The following is a 22,048-nucleotide window of genomic DNA, read 5'->3' on the forward strand; positions in this document are numbered from 1 at the left end:
ACTGATACACCTATATCAAGCTCATATATCAGTGCATAACATCACATTCCTCCAACACACTGAAACACTCATCAGACTCGCTCCTGATCTCTCTCTCACACACACACCTGTTTTGAGTCTCCAGTGTGTTCTGGCAGCGCTGTGACTCCTCCAGCTGAGTCTGCAGCTCCTCCAGTCTGTGTCTGTACGACTCCTCCTGAACACACAGCATCTTGTTCTCCTGCTGCAGACGCACAACTGTATCCCTGGCACACACAGAAAACACCAGCAAACAAGTTGGCCAGTGGATTTATAATTCTACGAAACATGTCTGTCATGTTCACAATGCACCAAACACCAGCAAACACTGATTGAACATGTTCAGTCGGGTGAAAACAAACCCTGACCAACGCTAACAGACGCAGACACACACTGATCTGTCTGTGCGCTGTGAGTTGGCCTTAAGACTCGCTATCTTGTGTCTGTGTGTGATCAATGTTGTGTTTTGAAACTGCTAAGCTGTTGAAATGTTACAGAAGTACAGACACACTACCAGCTACTTATGGAAACAATTACTACCCACTACTGAAATAATTCAGGCGGTCAGTCTTTACATTTTGTGATTATCAGATTGATTAATTATATACTGTGCAATTTATATGCTATATGTTATATATATATATATATATATATATATATATATATTACTATATTATATCACAGTAGAAAATATACTATGTAATATACATATATTCTATAATATATACAATTTATAAAATGAATAGAATGCATAAATCACAGTAGTAATTGTCTGATAAAAAATCTGGATCCCAAAAAGAATTTTAAACAAAATATTAGTGATGAAATCGATGAAAGAATTAATTTAGCCCAAAACTGAAACTTCGATTTCTCAAAAATGAATTCCTTTCAATTTAATTTTATATATAGGGGCATTTCTATAGTTATTTCTACAAATTCTACAGTTATTATAGTCAACTAGAACAATAAAAACTTTAAATGAAAATATATTTTTTTAAAACTTACAATTATTTTATTTTAGTTAGCTGCCAAAGCAACATTTCTCATTATCCTTTAGTTTAATTTGATGTACTACAATAACTAAAACTGAAATAAATTCATAAAAACTATACAGACTTGAAACAAACTAGAATGAAATAAAAATAAATTGAATTCAAAATATACATAAAACTATAATAGTATCTCAATGTTACTAAAACAACTGGGAACACCAAGTCAAACACATAGGTAAATAATGCTTTATATATTTAAAATATAAATTATTAATATAAAAATTATCTACTTAAATAAATAAATAAAAATTATATGAAGTTTCTTGCAAAAATTATTAGTAAATAGTGTAACAAACAAGTATTACTTTAAAGTCAGCAGTGTCACTGTTTCTGATGTGTTTCTCACCTGAACTCTGTTGGCATGATTTCTGATGCCAAGCTGCCAACCGCTCCTGAATCTCCACTCAGAGAATCTACACACACACAGTCAGGGACAGAGCTGATTGGACGATAGAGTGAGAGAGGGGGCGGGGCTTCTGCTGGTACATGGTGTCAGGTTATGATGGGGTGTGTGAGTGTGAGTGTAAGAGAGTGAATGTGTGTGTGTAAGTGAGAGTGTAAGTGAGTGTTAGTGTATGACCTGTTAAACACTGCTGCTGCACTTGAGCACATCTCAGCTCGTCAGTCGTGTCTCTCAGCGTGTCTCGCTCAGATATCAGCTTCTACATCATACACAACACACAAAGCGTTACTGTAAGAGTCATTTTCACAATCACACAGAGTGAATCTCATTAGATGCGAGCGATCAGTTCTGTACCTCTCTCTCCTTCAGAAGGGTCTCATATTTGTCGTTGAGGTTCTTGTACTCAAACTGCCACTTCTCAGCTTTCATGGCCTCGGCCGAGTGTTTAGCGCTCATCTCGTGAGCCTGAAGAAAGGAAACACCCATCATTGGTTCATCTGTCCAGCTGTTTGCTAAACTCTAGTACACATCAGCCCATGTCCAGGGCTGCAACGATTCCTCGATTAAAGTAGAGTACTCGATTAAAAAAAATCCTCGATTGCAATTTTCCCGTGTCGAGTAACCGCCAAGTGGCGCGTTCCATAGACGAGAATTCATGAACTGCATTATTAGACCGCTTTCTAAGGCTACGCAATACATTTAAAAACATAATATAGCATAGTACTATTGTGAACAGCATCACTAAGGCTGTGATTCAGTTGCGCTGTTTTTTCCCCCACAGAGAAGCACAACGCTTCTATTATTGACATGCGTGCGGATTACATGTTAAAATGACCTCAGCTCTGCATGCTGAGAGATGCATGCATGAATATGTTTCTAAATTCTAATTGTTTGTCATGATTTCAAAATAAAAAGTTTAAACCCTCGCACTGAGTTTGCATGTTTTGATGTGCACATGTTCTTGTTCAAGAAATTACAGCGGCTGTTACTATTTCTATCGTACAGAAGTGACCAAATAAGTGCAAATTTGATTTAAATGTTTGGCCAAAATTAAACAAGGATTTGATCATGCCGTAGTGTAACACAAACTATCACCAGGCCGTTGGCGCCCTCTGTAGGCAATTGTTATAACAAGTAATGTACATAAGTTACTTTGTAACTTCCTGTCCTTTGTGCGGTTATTTACCGACCACCGAGAGCAAATAAGGACTGTATTTCAGAACTGGCTGCTTTCTTATCTGACATTGTTTTAAAATACGATCATATTCTAGTAATGGGGGATTTGAATATTCATGTATGTTGTCCATCAAACCCTTTAGCAAAAGATTTCATAAATCTTATTGATTCCTTTGGGTTCCAACAAATGGTGAATGGCCCTACACACAATCATGGCCACACTTTGGACTTGATATTATCATTTGGCTTAGTTGTCAATGACATTATCATTGAGGATTTTGTGTTATCTGACCATAATCCGATTTTATGTACTGTTTCTCTTCCTTGTCAGCCGAGAAAATTTTGTGCAGCTAAAAGATTGTATCGTCCTCTAATACCTAATTCACATGTTGATTTTAATGTGTCTTTTGTGGAGAAGCTGCAGTATAGGAAAGTGGACCTATTATCTCCACATCTTGGTGTAGAAGAAACTATTAATAGTTTTAATATTATATGCACAGAAACACTAGACTGTATTGCACCTTTGAGACAGGTGAGCAAAAAAAATAAGTCTCCCCCTTGGTATAATGAACATGTTAAATCGGTGCGAAGAGAGTGTAGAAGATGTGAACGTAAATGGAAGAAAGACAAACTACAAATTTCGTATGAAATGTTAAGAGACTCCTTAGTTAAATTCCAACAGGCTGTGAAAACTGTTAGGTTCAGATTTTTCTCAGACATAATTGAGAAGAATCGTCAAAACCCAAGAGTCCTTTTTTCTACAATTGATGTATTTCTAAACCCTAGATTAGAGGTCCCTGGAGTTATACCTATGGATTTATGTGAGAATCTTTTGGAGTTCTTTGTCGGACATCCGAGGGAATATACAACAGTGTTCATATGAGCCTATGGATATACCTGTAACTCATGCTGTGTTGTCTGATTTTGAGCCTATTTCCTTATCCACACTTTTAGATATTGTTTGTAAATTAAAGCCGACAGTCTCTCCACAAGATATTGTTCCTACATTACTATTTAAGAAAGTTTTTGAACTGATTGGTCCATTTATATTATCAATAATTAATAAGAGTCTATTGTCTGGAATTGTTCCAACTTATTGTAAACATGCTATAGTGCATCCGTTGCTGAAAAATGCAAACTTAGATAAGAGTGTACTGTGCAATTATAGACCAATCTCAAAGCTTCCTTATCTAGCTAAGATCCTGGAGAAAACAGTCTTTATCCAACTTGAGTCTTTCCTTACTGACAATACTATCGGTGAAGTTTTTCAGTCGGGGTTCAAAAAACAACATAGTACAGAATCTGCATTATTAAAAGTATTTAATGACGTTTTTATGGCCACAGACAATGGGGATGTAACCTTACTTCTACTATTAGATCTTACAGCAGCGTTTGACACAATTGACCACAATATTTTAATTTCACGCTTAGAAAACTATGTAGGTATCCGAGGTATTGTCTTAAATTGGATTAAGTCCTACTTCCAAAATAGAAGTTTTTCAGTGCAAATGGGAGAATGTACATCAAGCTCAGCGCCTTTATCATGCGGTATTCCACAAGGATCTATTTTAGCACCAGTCTTCTTTTCTCTTTATATGCTTCCTTTAGGTCAGATCATGAGTAAATATGACGTCTCTTTTCACTGCTACGCAGATGATACTCAGTTGTATCTACCCTTAAAACCAACTGTCCCTGCTGCTGTTGAAAGGCTGGCAGAGTGTCTTGGGGAGATAAAAAGGTGGATGTCTGCAAATTTTTTGTGTCTAAATGAATCAAAAACTGAAATGATTTTATTTGGTCCCTCAGAGTCCACGGACACATCTAATATTAAATTAGGCACACTATCCCCTTATCTGAGGCATCAAGTAAAAAACTTATAATCTGCGATAGTGCACTGAAATTTGATAAACAGATAAATCAAGTAGTCAAAATGAGTTTTTTCCAGTTAAGATTAATCACTAAAATTAAGTCCTTTGTAACACGGAAGGACCTGGAAAAGATAGTTCATGCATTTATTTTCTCAAGATTGGACTATGGTAATGCATTGTATTATGGTATTCAACACAAAAGTTTAAACAGACTGCAACTAGTCCAAAATGCGGCCGCAAGGTTATTAACAGGCACTCGGAAAAATGAGCATATTACCCCTGCATTAAGAGAACTACATTGGTTGCCGGTTTTCTATAGGATTAATTTTAAGATACTTTTATTTGTTTTTAAGGCCCTACATGGTAGTGCTCCGACATATATAGCTGATTTAATCCAGGTGAATAAACCAAAGAGAGCACTGCGCTCCGAGTCATTAAACCTCTTGGTAGTCCCGCGGACGTATAGGAAAATGAGAGGAGATCGCTCTTTTGCAGCCGCTGCTCCCAAGCTGTGGAATAGTTTACCTCCTTATATCAGAGAATGTTCCTCTCTTACAGAGTTCAAACGACATCTGAAAGCTTACTTTTTCACTTTGGCATTTGATCATTCATGAGTGCTGTGCTAGTGGTGTAATAGGTAATTATATCAATGCCGCTTAGATTATGAGGTTGTCTATGGCAATATTTAGAATTTAAATGTGTTTTTATGATTGTTATCTTACTCTTTGTACAGCACTGTGGTCAACTTCTGTTGTATTATTGTGTGCTTTATAAATAAATTGAACATTGAACATTGAACATAAGTTATGATTATATTAGTTTATATCATTCATTTTACATGGTGTATTTTAACAGTGTAGTTGAATAAAACCCATTTGATTACTTATATTGACTTTATTTGAACCAATTATTATTGCTTGTTATTAATAATTATTATCCTTAGTTATCCCTATGGAGGATCCCTTTACCACTCTACAGATAAAGCGTTGTCGGGAAAACTTCGTTTCGCGTACCTACCCCGAAGTGACAAAATAAAATAAAATTCTGTATCAAAATTTATAAGGAAAGCCCAGTAATTTGTCTAGGCTTGGTCTGTAGGGAATTCCAAACCTGCACACATATATTCAAACGCACATAACTATAGAACCAATTCTAAATGCGCATGTGAACGCCATCAGCGTTTCTCACAGGTTCGCGTTTAAAGTCTGTATAGAGAGAATGGTGTCGTCTTAGCGGCCCCTAATTTAATAACAAATGATCGTTGCGACGGAAGTGAATCAATCAAAACTAACTTTAGCTGGAAAATAACTTTATTAAAGAACTGCTATAAAGCCAGAACAATCTCTGTTACCTTAAATTATACGCTTATCTCTGTAAAGCTGCTTTGAAACACTCTACATTGTTAAAAGTGCTATATAAATGAAGATGACTTGACTAGATGACTATTATATATTTGTATAATAGGAAATTACAGCAGCAGAGATTGTTTTGGCTTCACAGCAGCTCTAGAATAAAGTTATTGTCCAGCTAAAGCTAGTTTTGATTGATTCACTTACGTTACACTTTTTTAAAGGCCGTTGTTCACTTGGTTCTATTTTTATTACCACAAATTGTTTTATCCGATTACTCGACGGAATAATTGGTAGAATACTCGATTACTAAAATAATCGACAGCTGCAGCCCTAGCAGTGTCCATGTGAACGCTCCCACTAGTGCTCATGTTCTCACCTGTCTCTTGTATGAGTCGAGCTGCGAGCGGATGGTGTTGGCCCTGCGCTGCTCCTCCTCCAGCTCGCAGGTCCTCTGCATGTACACGTGGTTCCTCTCCTCCAGCAGGCGCACCTGTCTCCGCAGATCCCCCAGATCCTCCAGCTTGCGCTTGTACGTGTCCACCATCGCCTCCAGGCGGCTCACGCGGTCAGACGAGTGCCTGAAGCACAAACACGAGCGATCAACGACTGAAGGAAGATCGTGCTTCACGTTAGGATCTCGGCCCCTATCATAAACCCAGTGCAATGCAGTGTAAGGCGTCATGACAAGTGTGTTTTGCTAGTTTCAGCCCGACGCAGTTATCATTTTCACGTCCTGCACCACGTTGTTTAAATAGTAAATGCATTTACACCTATTTGTGCGCCCATGGGCATCAGCTGGTCTGAAAACGAGGTGTGTTCAGGCGCGTTGCTATTTTGAGGCAATAGACTGAGCCATTGGCCAACTGAAACCTGGTCTAAAGTCAATGGCGCAATATTATTTAAAGGGATACTTCAGGATTTAGCATTAAGCTTTGTAGAAAACCTGTAGTATTTTCGAATTATCGTGCTTTCCACCCTCATATCCCCCTGAGACGAGAGATTTATGTATTTTTTGTCTGGAAAAAATCCTTCGATGACGCAAAAATCGTCATTTTGCGTCATCAGAGGATTTTTTGGCCAGAGGCTAAAGACTACAGCTAGTAGTAGGGGCTAGAACTGAAGATCTTTGCCCGAACCCGACGGGACCCGTCGGGACCCGACGGGTTCGGTCTTAATTTCGATCATTTTACACGGGCTCGGGCCGGGCTCGGACTCGGGCTTGCGCTCCGGGGTTGCGCGGTAAATGAGTGGTCAGGTGATGCGTTTCGATTAGCACGAAAATGGATGCTGAGGAGGTGAAACGGAGGCTGGCCTCTGGTGATTATGTTTTTGTTGCACAGACAAAAAAAGCAAAGTCTGAGGTGTGGAAAAAATTTTACCTTGTGCACAATGAGAACAATGAGACAGTGGGATATGTGAAATGCAAAAGATGCGACATTCTGTTAAAGTACGACAGCAAAACGACAGGGAATTCGTCGCTGATAAGGCATGTTGATCGAAGCTGTTCAACACCTGCCAGTGCCCACGATCAACCTACCATCACATCGTTTGTTACAGCATCAAAACCCATCCCTGCAAAGGTGAAACAAACGATGACGGAGAAGTGTGTCAGCTTTTGCTGTAAAGACATTAGGCCTTTTAATATCGTAAATGGCAAGGGGTTTGAAGAGCTGGCGCAAGAACTAATTAATGTCAGGGCTGCATATGGGAGGGTTCCCGTAAATTCTGTTATTCCGAACAAGAGGTGCACTGACATGGCAGAAGAAAAGAGGGAAGCTTTAGTACAGAAACTTAAGACTTTGTTAAAGGATGGCACAGTCGCAATGACCACGGACATGTGGACAGAGGATTATCGGAAGATTAGTTATTTGACAATCACATGCCATTTCATAAGTGAGGATATGGAACTGGTGAATAAAACCCTGACAACTCTCCCTTTGGAAGAGGCAAAAACGGGAGAAAATATAAGACGGGAGATACTGAAACTACTGGTGACAAAGTTTGGCCTTGACGCTTCCTCTCTCAGCAAAATTGTATGGGTGACCGATGAGGGGGCAAACATTAAATTAGCTCTGCGGCCATACCAGAGATTGGACTGCATTGACCATCTCATTAATACGGTACTGCGCCATGGACTCGACATTGCCGAGTTATCCAAAGCCGACGGTGCTCCGGACATAGGAGATACCATTTCTGCTGCTAAATCATTAGTGAGGTACGTTAAACAGTCGGGGTTGGCTGCTCAACTGTCAACAACATTGCTGCAAATGGGAGACACTCGGTTCAGTACGGTGTACCTCACACTGACATCTATACAGGCCATTTATCATGAGCTCCATGAAAAACTGGAGGCACGAGGGGAGAGCGCGCGCATTGAGAAAATAGACACACTGGACTTTTTGATAAACTTTCTGAAGCCATTCTATGAAGCACAGCGGGAACTTGAGGGAGAAAAGTATCCAACACTTAATAGTGTGTGTCTCTGGAGTGAGAAACTGAAACGCCACTGTCAGCCCAATGCCCTAGACTCCCCTCAGCAAGCTGTCGTGCGTAAACAGCACGAAGACTGGCTCACGCGTAAAGTGATCATACAGGACCTCCACAAGATCGCAACATTCCTCTGGCCAAAATTTAACCAGCTGAGAATGTTGTCACACTCAGACAGGAATGCCGTACATGCTCATGTCCGCACTCTTCTGCAAGCCATGGCTGCAGGTGCACCAGATGTGGAGATTCGAGACACAGAGCTCTCCGGAGTCGAACCCAGTGACAGTCCTCCGGCAAAAAGGGCGATTTTTGCGGAGTGGGAAAACGTAAGGCAAGCTGACTGGGAAGATGACGAGGTCACTCGCTACATTGAAACGGCTGCTGTCATGGAAAACGAAATGGATGTTCTTGGCTGGTGGAAGACCAACAAACCATCCTACCCAAAACTTGCAAAATTAGCCAGATCAGTACTATGCATCCCAGCCAGTAGCAGCAGCAGTGAAAAGGTGTTCAGTGCTGGACGCACCATCAGTGAGCGCAGGACCGCGCTGAAGCCATCTACGGTGGATTCAATAATTTTCCTCCACAAAAACATGTAGCTTGGTGAGTAAAGGTTTTTCAAATTATAACTAAATATTAATTGAGTCTTAAATGCATAATGTTAACAGCAGAGTAGGCTATAGATAGATTTCCGATGACGTCACATTTCTCCCGCAACTCCTTACGGCGCCATCTTGTGTGTCAAGTGGGTCAAGCGTTTGTGTTACGGAGCATGATAATATCCTGAATCGGCATTATTCTGAACATAAAAATCATACGATTATTCTCCGTTTGGCTGGAGTTAATATTCAGTGCTGCTCTTGTGAACATTTAGAGGTTTTGTGCTCTGGAGATGTGACACTTTATCTAATCATTTCCAAGATGGGCTAGCTAAATGCGCTAGCTCTCATCGGCTGTCAAATCGCTGTACCCAGGCGGCTACTATCGACACAGCCCTTGAGAGGTGTTGGCTGGGCAGAAGCACACTCTGACGATTGTCCACCTTCATCACTTTCTCTGTGGCCACATCAGCTGGTCGAGCCAGAGGCAGAGGCTACACCTGGAGCACATCGCTCCGTGCCTCTGCTCTCCATCTCTCTCCTAAGTTACACTAAATTAGTTCGGAGCGTTGTGTTGTTGTTGTTTTTTTACCCAGATGGTGTTGTCTTGACACTGAGTCTAAATGTACCATATAATAAGGGCTGTGCAGATATCAGCCGCCTGGCTACAGCGATGTGAACCGTCAATGCAGGGCTCCAGACTAACATTTCCACGAGGGAGAGAGAGCAAGACAGCGCTTAGTTTGGAGACGGTGAAGTCTTGTTTACATGTTCGCCTGGCTCCGAAGAGAGAGAGAGAGAGAGAGAGTGCGCGCGCGCGACCGGCTCTCTCTCTATCTGCTCGTTCTTTCAGTTAAACATGCACCCAGTTCATCTACATTACTCACCGATCAAATAAGACTTTGGCGGGACAAAAATTCACTTTGGCGGGCGCTAAAACAAGTTCAATGCAGGAGAATTCATGCGTGAATTTAAGTGTAGTGTATGACCATGCACTCGCACAAATGCGACCACTCAATTTCACATCATATCTTGCCTTGCAAACATCGTCTAATGTGTCCCTGTAAATAACCTTAACCTTGTCGCCAGGTTTGCAGGAATTTGTCATCGTTATCTCACACAAAAGAGTCAAAAATACTTTATATTAACTGGCTTTCTATTAATGCAGCACAGTGAATGAGCCGTGTCTCCCAGTGGCTTACTGACAGCTTTGACACACAACATGGTGGCGCGCCGCAGAGGATAATGGGTAATTCGAGAAACGGAAACCAATCTATAGGCTACAGGCTAATGTTGGCATTATTCTTTTATTAAATTTCAGCTGCTGTTCACCATCGCGTTGAGGCTGGATTGTGGAGAGAAGTGGCGAAGCAAATCCTGCGTCTTTATCTTAATTTCGTTATTGCCAAACACCCATCTTAATTTAGAATTTATCTTAATTTAATTCGTTAAAAAAGACTCCTATAAAGACGCTTTATTGGCTCAAGCAAGTCCCGTTTTCGTTTGTCTTAGGCCTAATCTCAATTTTATGTAACTTTTCGTTTTATTTCGTTATTGCCAAATAACTATCTTTAGAATTGATCTTGATTTAATTCGTTAAGAATATATTTGTATTGTGATTGTAGAGAGAGGCGGCCTCAAGTCCCGTTTTCGTTTGTTTTAGGCATAATCTCAATTTCATGTAACTTTTCATTTTATTTCATTATTGCCAAATACCTATCTTAGTTTATAATTTATCTTGATTTAATTTGTTAAGAAAGACTCATTTTTATAGGCACGTAGGCCTATTCATAGGCTAAGTGTATGCCTAGGCTAGGCTATGTTACAGAGGACTTATTTTATTTCTTTGTTCCTTCCAACTTCCAAGTGGCCTGTCATGAATAAATGATGTTAAAAATGTATAAATGAAATGACTCATTCTTGACTTGACTTTACTTGACAAAAGGCAAAAGAGCTGTGTGTGTGCGCACATTTGAATAATGTCGGGCTGTAAACGGGTTCGGGCTTTTAAAAAGCTGTCAGTCAAATTGTACTTGTCGGGCTCGGGCCGAATTCTGTCGGGCTCGGGCCGAATTCTGTCGGGCTCGGGCCGAATTCTGTCGGGCTCGGGCCTTGTCGGGCCTAACTTTTAAGGCCCGATTAAAGCTCTAGTAGGGGCTGTCCCGCAAGTTTTCAACCCGCCCATAGGAGGTGGGATCTCACTCACAGAATGTACACACAGTGTCAGTGGAAGCTAAGCTAGCAGGCACTTGTTCTATGGAGAAAGCCGAGTAGTAGGGGTTACCATTCTCTTTTTCCCGGACATGTCCGGCCGTCGAGATCGTCCAAAATGTCCGGGATTCAGCTTTTGCTTTCTGCAGTCGCCATTCATTGTTTACATGCACACCTTTTGTTTCAATCTAACTGAATTCATTCCGATCGGTGAATCTGAATGTAGTGTTTACATGAACGCTAAACAAGTGATCGGTTGATGTGCGTTTTACCATTGCTAAGAAAATTCCCGCTCCTCCGTGAGAGATACGAGACCAGCGCGTCTCAGTAATGACGCCACCGGCCTCGCGTCGTTCTCCCGCAGCCCTCAGCCTTGTCCTGCTCGCCACAGTAAACATAAGGAATGGCGACTGTAGAACGCAAAAGCCGAATCCCGGACATTTTGGGGCGATCTCGAAATCCCGGGCAGACTCGTCACAGAGTCTCACTAGTAGCCTAGCCTTGTTGTTTTAAACTGCTCTCTCTTACCGGTAGGCGTGGCTTGGGAGTGACCTCCTAGGGCAGCGAAGCAAGTGCATTCTGGGAGTTGTTGTCTTTCATCCACATGAGCCAAAAATACATTTTCTGGCTTTTCTCAGTCTAGAAGGCTCCAAATTCAAAAATAATTTCACATTTCTTTACATAAATGACCCATTTTAAATACACATTCATCTTTCCAGAGGTGAAGTATCCCTTTAAAGAGTATTTAAAAAGCGCGTTAGTAATGCATTTTGTCCCGCAGATGCTCTGCTTGCTTTAACCTCGCGCTTCCTCCGTTTCCTCGCTTCGATCCGTTTCCTCGCTAGAGAAGCGTTCAGTTTTTCCGCTTGCAAATTCCTCCATGTAAAAAGCAAATCCGCCATGGCGAGCGCAACTGGCTTTTAAAGGGAATGGGAGATGAGGCTCTGATTGGATTATTGCATGTTACGCACAAAACACACCCATTACTCATTAAGAGAATAGGGACAACACTTTTAGACCATGCGCTGGGAGTGGCGACCATTTTTCCCATCGTTAAACTATCAAAGGTGGATTTAGACATGGCCAAAGTGTGTTTGCTTTAGATCATGTGTTTAGATCGTTAAAATAGGGCCCTTCATGTCTCCGTCTCTGACCTGAGGATGTCCATCTCGTCTTTGAGGGACTGGGCCTCCTGAGCGAGGCTGGTGAGCTCCTCGATCCTCAGCCTCAGATCCGTCACCTCTCGCTCCAGAACATCTGCTCGCACACGCTGGTCATCTCGACCGCTCTCCAGCCTGAACACACACATAACCAGACACACCATTCAGGCTCTCGGCTTGGTCAAAAATCACATGCAACAATTATGACGAATAATGTCGTTTTATATTTAAATTTAATCATTTAGCCAAAGCTTTTATCCAAAGTGACTTACAAATGAGGAGAATAGAAGCGGTTAAACTAACAATAGGACAACAATATGTAAGTGCTGTGATCCTTCCCAGTTTAGTCTAACGCAGTAATTTTTTTTAATAGATATAGAAACAGAAGAGAAGAGAAAAAGTGTTAGTATGGATCACATGTTTTAACATTTAACATCTAATATGGCTGAATCTTATCATCATCTGATATGATATCAAGGTTGAAAGAACAAAAAGGACCCGGCAGTCTTTGCATTCACACTGGATCTGGATTTGAAAGTGGACTGAGATCTCATTCTGGTCCGTTTTAGTGGTGATAAAACAAGCGCTATGGATTAATTTAATGTTCACATTCACACAATGTTAAAAATGTCCCGTAACAAGGCATATAGAAATATATGATTTACAATAAAGAATTAATATTAATATCATATTATATACATTAATATTATAATTAATATAATATTGTACTTATATGACCTGATATACCCAGGAGCCAATTAAGCAATAGTTATTTATGATTAATTTTAATTTTATAAAACTTAATTTATAAAATAAATACAATACCTTATTATTAATATAATATTACATAAACATAATGCTACAATATTCTAGTGATTTATTATTATTATATAGAAATATAATATTGTATTTGTATGAATGGATAAAGCCAGGATGCAATTAAGTAATTAACGATTAACTATGAATACTTTTATAATATAATATGGAAATCACATATATCATATTATTACTAAAATATTACATATAATATTATAGTTTTATATTTAATTATTAAATATATTACATAGAAATATAATATTGTATTTGTATGAATGGATATTGTATAAATAAAAAATAATAGTACAATTTATTTATTTTGATAAATAATTCCGTTTATAATATACAAATGCTAGATAATAATATTAAATTAAAGGAAATAATTAAAAACTACATACTGTATGATTATTATATAAATATTATAAAATTAATATTAATATTATCAATCAATTATTACTACCAAAAACAATATTAATAGTAGTAATAAAAAATAATTGATTAATGACGTTTTGTGCAACGAATGTTTTTGTCTACATGACTAATAGCACAACAATTATATAAATAAAAATGGAAAATAAATGAAATGGAATGACAATAATAATTATGATTATGATTAATTATTAATTATGATTACTGACACGTTGTTTGTCACATGACTAATCTAGCACAAACAAATAATTAATATTATAAATAATAAAAACAACAATGACAATAATTAACAATAATAATAATAATAATAATAGTGATTAATTATTAATGATTAATGATATGTTATTTGTCTACATGACTAATCTAGCACAATCAAATCATTTAAAACTTGAAATTTGTATTTTCACATGAAAAGATGTTATGTTTTCTCATAGTTCAGACCGTAACTCTAAATCAGATGTGGAGGATCAGTGTGAAGTGAGCCCCGTGGCGGAGCTGCGCGAGGGGCCTCACACCTGTAGTTCTCCTCCTGCAGCTGCTCCATCTGACTCTGCAGGAGCAGAAGCTTCTTGTTGGTGATGGTGGAGGAGACGTCAGACGGTTCGCAGTGGGTCAGACGCTCCCGCAGAGACTGGACCTCCAGCTGCAGAGAGGACTTCTCCTCCGTCAGAACCGACAGCTGAAACACACACACACACACACATCTCAGCTTTTACCTCAGAGACGGTTTCTTGAACACATTTACCAGCTTTTAGTTCGGGTCACCTGTTGCTGGAGCTCTCGGCAGCGCTGGGACGTGTCGTCGGTCTCTTCACTCAGAAAATAATACTTCCTGGACTGTGGAACAGGGAAACAGCCAGAAGAGAGTGAGATAATGAGGGAAAACAGGAGCCTGTTCGATCCCTAACACCACACACACACACACACACTCACCTGACTGTCGAAGTCCCCGTACGACTCTGGAGTTGCTGCCTGCACAGGCTCTTTGGTGAGCAGCTGAAAGACACACACAGTAACGTCTTCATTAGATCGAGTCACATGTCAGCCAGTTGCTCTTTAGATACACACATGTTCTCTTCTCCCAGAAGGCTGAGTTTACACAGAGATCAATGAGGAGACTGTATTCATCATCACTGTGGAATGAGGAAAACAAGCCTGAGGGACGGAGTTACAGAGAAACACACTGTGACGGCACCTTTCTGCATTATATTAGACATCATAAATAATACTTAATTGGCTTCTGGCTATATCAGATCATACAGCTACAATATTATATTTCTAGATCATATCATATCATACAGTTATAAAATTATAGTGTTATATTTATGTAATATTAGATTAATCATGTAAATGTTAAAATAGTCTACTATTTCTATATCAAAAATTTAATTAATTGAAATAAATCATAAATAATATTATACATCAAATAATAATAATCAAATTCATCATAAATCAAATTCATTATAATCATAAATAACTATTTCATTGGCTATATCCATATTCATACAAATACATTATTATATTCTATTTAATACTATATAATCATATTATAATATAATGTTTGTAATATATTAGTAATATGATATGAATAATATTTATATATTATAAACTAAATTAATCAATTTATCTTAAATAATAATTGTATTGGTTTCTGGCTATATCAGTTCATACAAATACAATATTACATTTCTATATCGTATTGTATAGTTATAAAATTATAGTATTATATTTATGTAATTTTACATCAATAATGTAATTGTTAAAATATGAAATGTTAAAATATTCACTGACATGAATATTATTTCTATATTATATTATAAATGAAATTAATTGTAATCAATCATAAATAATATTCTACATATTATAAATTAAATGTATTTAATAAATAATTACTTCATTCCTTAAATCTATTTAATATTATATAAATAAACATAGTATTGTTTATGTAATATTATATGAATAATATATGAATAGTATTTCTATATTATATCATGAATAAAATTAACTGTAATAAATTAAATAATATTCTACATTATATTATAAATCAAATTTATTTTTAATTTATAAATAAATTACTTCATTGGCTATATCCATTTTCATACAAATACATTATTATATTCTATTTAATACTATATAAATAATCATTTTAGTATTACGTTTATATAATATATTAATATGATATGAAAATTATTTCTACATTATGTTATAAAGCAATTCATCATAATTATTATTTTATTGGCTTCTGGCTTAATTTAAATATAACTACATTTCTATATAATATTTTATAAAATATAATATATTATAAAATTATACTATAACGTTTGAGTAATATTATATTCATATTATTTATATATTAAATCTTGAATGATATTAATTGCAATTAATCAAATAATATTCTATATTATACTATTAAACAAAAATTAAATTAAACAATTTATCATAAATAATTATTACCCTATTGGCTTCTAGCTAAATATACATATTTATACAAATTAAATATAAGACCGGTATTCTATAAAATACTACATAAATAATTATATTATTGTTTTAAGTGCAAGTAATTTATTAATAGTATGACATAAAAATTATTCAATATTTTTTATAAACAAAATTAATCGTAATTTATCACAATTATTACTTAATTGACTTCTGTCTATATACATTCATACAAATACAATATGACATATAACATTACATAAATATAATAATAATAATATAATCAAATAATATTTAAAGTATTTTAATATTAAAATATTTCATATAAAAACAGGAATTTCATCTTCTGGACAAAACTGGCATGAACGAGGGCTCAAATTGAGCAGAGAGAAATCAAAAATAAAATGTCCACACAGATTTCCATAGACTTATTGACAAAGAATGAGTTAGTCCTGAGTGTTAAATCAAACCAACCGGATGAATCACAGCAATTCACACACTTGATTCAAAGGAAACGTGTATTAGAAAAGCAGTCTCACTTTAAGGGAATAATTAGAATTGATGATCCAAAATGATTATGAATTAAGAAACAGTTCAGTCTGGGTTTGTGTCTAACATATTTTTACATCAGAAAACCTGATTCTGGTCTTTAATGCTACTAGCTAGCTGACATGAGACATTAGCAAAAACTCCCTCAGATTCTCTGACTGGCAGCTCTCACTGAAGTGTTGTAAAATGTTTCTGCATTATCAGTAAAATAATTAATAACTGAACAGTGGTTATTTTGAGGCCTGTTTTATCAGTGTTATTGTAGCACAGAAACCGAATACCTCTTGTATGGCCGTCATCACGACGTGCTGCACTGACTCCTCCAGCGTCATGATCTGCTGAATGTGCTCTGTGAACACAAGACAATCACAGCAGAAATTGAATTATGACATCTGTCCGACAAATAAATGCTACTTTACAGCTTCATTGTGTTCAAATCATTCTGAGATTAATACACATACACCTTATGAAGTCATTCATCCACATTCAACCAGGAAATGTACATAAAATATTAAGGTTCAGTAAACGATAACTGCACTGGGGTAGATACCAGCTGAAGGAAATAATCCATTATTTATCGGCTTTAATATATCGTCCAAATTTTCTTATCTGGCCAATAACGATAACATTAAAAATGAACATGTATCGGCCGATACCGAGATGGTGGCCGATATATCGTGCATCACTAGAAATGATTTAAATATATATTTGTTCTACTGGGTCTAAGTCTACTTTCCATTCAGTTTTTAGCGAACCAGTTCAATTGAATATTGTATTACAGTGATAAACCGATTATAAGGCATAGATAACGCCACTGTCTGGTGGAAACTTCAAATCTCCAAAAACGCTACTTTTCAGGAAATGGAAAAAACACTTTATTTTTTTTATAATTAAACACTGTGGTAAAAAGTTGATATTGTGGCTTTATATATAATCAGACACTTGCATGTGTTGTTACTTATATTATTAACGTCATTTTCCCAAAAAAGGAGTTTCTGACATCTGTGTTTTGGCCACATCTTAATCAGTAAGTGCATCATGGTGTGTTTTCATCAACTTACAGGTTATGAGGTTTACTGTAGCTGTGTGTGGGCGCTCAGTTTACAATTAAATACACCGTCTTTGTGTTGGTTCAACATTACTTTGGAGATTTTATTGTGAAAGTTTTACAACTGTAATGTTTTTTATTATTATTATTATTCAGAATGTTTCTGTTAGAATTACTTTTACATGTTATATTCATTACCTGTTTGTTTACCTTATCAAAGATTTTATTAAAAAAACACACTTTAGTGAGTCATGACAGTGCAATATATTTTTTTTTATTCTTTTGCACTCTTTCAGACTATTTATTGATGTAGAAGTGTGTTTTGTATGTAAAGAGGGAGTGAAATTGCAGAAATTACTGTGTTTAAAAAGTGTGAAATAAAACAGTTTAATTAAAGTGCTGTTGTTATAATTGTCAAAAACAGAAATTAAACAATAAAATAAATAAATAAATATCGGTTCTGTATATCGGTTATAGGGAACATAAACATGCAAATAATTGATTTTAAAAAATCTATATTGGTCAATATCTATCTAAACGACACCTTTGACCTTTAGTATTGGTTTCTAAATATGATTTTATAAAATAGCGTAATCGGACTACAAACTGTTTCATAACCGGATGTTGATAGCACGTGTAAACGGCGTCTCACACACACGGTGTTCGTACAGATACTGTAAAAACAAATTCCTGGACTTTTTAAGCACTACTTTTTTGTTTTTTTAAGAACTACAATCAGAGATCGCACTTATCAAACAATATCTTTAGGATTTTAAAATATATATATATATTTAATTACAGATATAAGGTATCAAAAATACAACTTACAACGCATTTACTAAATACAAATATATACTATATTAAATTTATAATGGCTATTATTGTTCAATAAATATTATTTTATACTATAATGTTGGCGTACTTGTTTATCAGACGGGCTGCAGTGTTAATTTTGCGTGAAAAGATTGTATTTGTGTTTTTTCCGAATTTTTTTTTATTTCATATATATTCTATTTAAATAAGTCAAAAACTTTTTGAGTACCTTTTCATAAATATGGCTGTTTTCAAGGGTTTTCCTGGCCTTAAATTTCAAAAAGTCAAATTCAAGTGCTTTAAGTACCGTGTAGGAACCTTGCACACACTACGGGAACTTCCTCCCTGTGGCTCTTCCCATCATTCCCTCATCTAATGATCTCCCATTGTGCTCGTCTGTCTCTGAGCCTCCATTCACGCTGTCAGTGGGGGTTTGCTTTAATCCCCTCTCAGTTTTTGTTCTCTTTTCTCTGTGAAGGTCACATGACTGATCACATGACTCTGTGTGAGTGTCTGGGTGTGTGTACCTTGTTTGTGATCGCAGCTGACGGCGCAGCCCAGAACCAGCTGCAGCAAACGGCCCAGTTCAGTCACGTCCCCCATCTCACCGATCAGACACACGTCAGGGACGTGCTCTTCAGACACCTGCTGACTCAACACCTGACACACACACACACGACACAAGCATGCACACGTTACTAACTAATAACGGTTTATTTAATAGGTTAATATAACTCTATTAGAGGTTGAATTGAACGTAAAAAACGTAAAAAGGAAGAACAATTATTGAGACCCATGTGTAAATATGTGTGTGAGAGAGAGTGTGTGTGTGTGTGTGTGTGTGTGTGTGTGTGTGTGTGTGTGTCTGTGTCTGTGCGAGTGTGTATGTGTATGTGTATGTGTCTGTGTATGTGTCTGTATGTGTGTGTGTCTGTGCGAGTGTGTGTGTATTTATGTGTCTGTATGTGTGAATTTGTGTCAGTATTTATGTGTCTGTATGTGTGTGTGTCTGTGCGAGTGTGTGTGTGTGCGTCAGTATTTATGTGTCTGTATGTATGTGTGTGTGTGTGTGTGTGTGTGTCTGTGCGAGTGTGTGTGTGTGCGTCAGTATTTATGTGTCTGTATGTATGTGTGTGTGTGTGTGTGTGTAAAAACTCTAGTTTAAAGTCTGAAATGAAAGATGCTTTAACACAGACTTCAATCACACGTAAAGACTCACGTCATGATAATACTCCATCATGCTCTGAAGAATCTTCTTGAGGTTGCTGACCTGTGGAGCACACACACACACACACACACACGTTCACTGAGACACACAAACACACTGTACACAGTCTGAGCAGGGACACAGAGTAAAACTAGAGTAAAATACCTTCAGCCTCCAGTTTGTGCCGCCCTCCTCCTTTATCCTGCCGAGCCACGTTTCATTAAACCAGGATGGGTCTCTGACCAAAACAGAGAAACACACAGATCAGAAACACACTTTTTAGTATCTATCCTGATTTAGACCAGCACGAGGAAAGATTAATGACTTAAATATCTTGTTTTAGTCTTTTTTCTGACTTAACACTTGGTAAATAGTGTTCTTGAATGAGAGTAAATGATAATTATTTATTTAACATGAAGGCATGAGCAGCTGTCATATTCGACATTGTCAGATGTGCATGTGTGTGTTGGTGGATTAACAGTGTATCGGACGTCCAGCGCATCTGTCAGATCAGCTTTCAGAGGAATATTTGACGTTCCATCACAAATATTTGCAGAAAGTCACAACCACATGTGATGACATGAACACACACACTCACATTTTGTTGAGCACATGTGCGATGGCCACTCCACTGGTCAGCTCATGTTTGCTCGCACACGACGGCACCTGAAATGTCTGCAGCTGAAACACATAATATATATATATATATATATATTAATTATAAGATTAAATAAATATATTAAAATGAATAAATAATCTAAATAGATTCAAATAAAATGTAATAAAATTAATTAAACGATATTTTTTTTTATTAAAATATACAAATAAATAATTCATGGCACAGCACTTTAGTAAGTAGAAACTGAATATTTTCCAAATAGAATTGTACAAATCTTTTTATATTAAAAATATTTAGATGAGTGTCCATCACATGTTTGAAAAACCCTGGAAAACTGGAGAACAATCACATTTCTGAAATGTTCATGTCTACTTTTTTATCTACTCGACAGTTTAAAGTAATAATATCAGTGTCTACTGGGTTATTTGGGTTAGATAAACATATGAAAAGACTTTGACGAGGATATATCGATTTAATCAGAGGTTGTCATGGGTCTAAGTTGTTTTGAACTCTTATAATCTGCTCTAAACTCATTTTAAGACCTTTGATCAGTTACATAATGAGTTTAACACACCAAACACACACCGTATAAAGCGCTAATAAAACCGCCCGACTGATTTACGAGTGTATAATCCACAGAAAACAGCGACTCACACAATAAGATTGATAAAGTCTGAGAAGATTCCACCTGCTGCTAACAGGCTAGCGCGCTACACACAAATAAACTACTTCACTCTCATTTAATACAGACAAACACACTCTAAATACAACAGTAAGTGAAAGGAATGGGTTTATATCTTACCCAGATAAATAAAGAATCACTCAGTTGATGTTTATTCAGGCTCATGGTGGCGGTTTGTGCTGTTAAACACACACACAAACACACTAGCAGCGCTGCTAAATGCGCGCACACGAACTGGACGCGTCACTCAAACTTGCGCCGCGAGAACGCTAGTAGTAGGCGCCGTCACCATAGCAACAGAACGACGCGCGCTCTAGATATGGAAAATATGTGAAATACAAGTTAAACGTCTTGATGACAGTGGTTCTTATTAAATGTAATTGATTAAAATTGCATAAATGTACACTTAATGAGTTATCCAGTCATGTTTTTTTAAAACACTAAACAACGCTAAACAATGTTTAGTAAACATAACCACTGCTGTCACAGTTCCGCCGTGTGACCACTAGATGGCGCGAGCCAATAGGCAAAGTGACCAGATTTATTTATTGGTGGATTTAAATAAATTTTGAATATTTTAAATATATTTTGGTTTATTTACCAAAAATATGGTGGGGGGGGGGGTGTCTAGCGTCATATTAATTAATATTAACCATTAATACAATTTGCAGTCGAAAATAATAATAAAAAAAATCGTCTTCATAATGATCTCAAATCGCGTCTAGGCTGCAGGTAAACATTGTGGATTATTATTCATTCATACGTGTCTGGCTCAAATGTGTTTTTCGAACATATTTATATATGTTTTTTTTTTATATATATATTTCCCTCATATATCTATCCCGTATAAATGTGGAAAAGCGGCTCTTGACAAAGTTACTGGAACTATATCTAGGCTGCATATTTCACCGTGACAGTCGAGCGTTAAGCTCCCTATAATCACACAAAGACTTTATATTTCCTCTCTCAGATAGTTCACATCTCTCGCATACTTTCTGTTTGTGGCCCATCCCCCTGACACACACACACACACACACGTGTGTGCGACTGTGCGTATGGTCACTTCCGGCTCCTCCCATCCGGAACTGTCAATCATCTGGTTGCCCAACACCTCTCATTGCTG

At 37.0% G+C, this 22,048-nt stretch overlaps 1 protein-coding gene across 1 annotated transcript in view; it reads right to left on the reverse strand.

Moving 5' to 3' along the window:
• The window catches only part of hook2 (hook microtubule-tethering protein 2), a 33,048-nt gene extending 11,889 nt beyond the window's left edge, over window positions 1–21,159 (reverse strand). Inside the window, exons 1-15 of the mRNA XM_084123117.1 lie at window positions 21,046–21,159; window positions 20,223–20,305; window positions 19,790–19,862; window positions 19,637–19,687; window positions 18,945–19,077; window positions 16,838–16,905; window positions 14,505–14,567; window positions 14,337–14,408; window positions 14,087–14,250; window positions 12,321–12,461; window positions 6,246–6,447; window positions 1,828–1,938; window positions 1,651–1,732; window positions 1,417–1,483; window positions 108–245 (exon numbers count right to left, since the gene is read on the reverse strand). Of these exons, the coding sequence (XP_083979243.1) occupies window positions 108–245; window positions 1,417–1,483; window positions 1,651–1,732; window positions 1,828–1,938; window positions 6,246–6,447; window positions 12,321–12,461; window positions 14,087–14,250; window positions 14,337–14,408; window positions 14,505–14,567; window positions 16,838–16,905; window positions 18,945–19,077; window positions 19,637–19,687; window positions 19,790–19,862; window positions 20,223–20,305; window positions 21,046–21,090 (1,493 nt within the window). The 5' untranslated portion in view covers window positions 21,091–21,159. The remainder of the gene's footprint in view (window positions 1–107; window positions 246–1,416; window positions 1,484–1,650; window positions 1,733–1,827; window positions 1,939–6,245; window positions 6,448–12,320; window positions 12,462–14,086; window positions 14,251–14,336; window positions 14,409–14,504; window positions 14,568–16,837; window positions 16,906–18,944; window positions 19,078–19,636; window positions 19,688–19,789; window positions 19,863–20,222; window positions 20,306–21,045) is intronic.
• Between the last annotated feature and the right edge of the window lie 889 nt (window positions 21,160–22,048).

This window comes from Abramis brama (assembly GCF_963993115.1).
Source record: "Abramis brama genome assembly, chromosome: 1".
NCBI lineage: Eukaryota > Metazoa > Chordata > Actinopteri > Cypriniformes > Leuciscidae > Abramis > Abramis brama.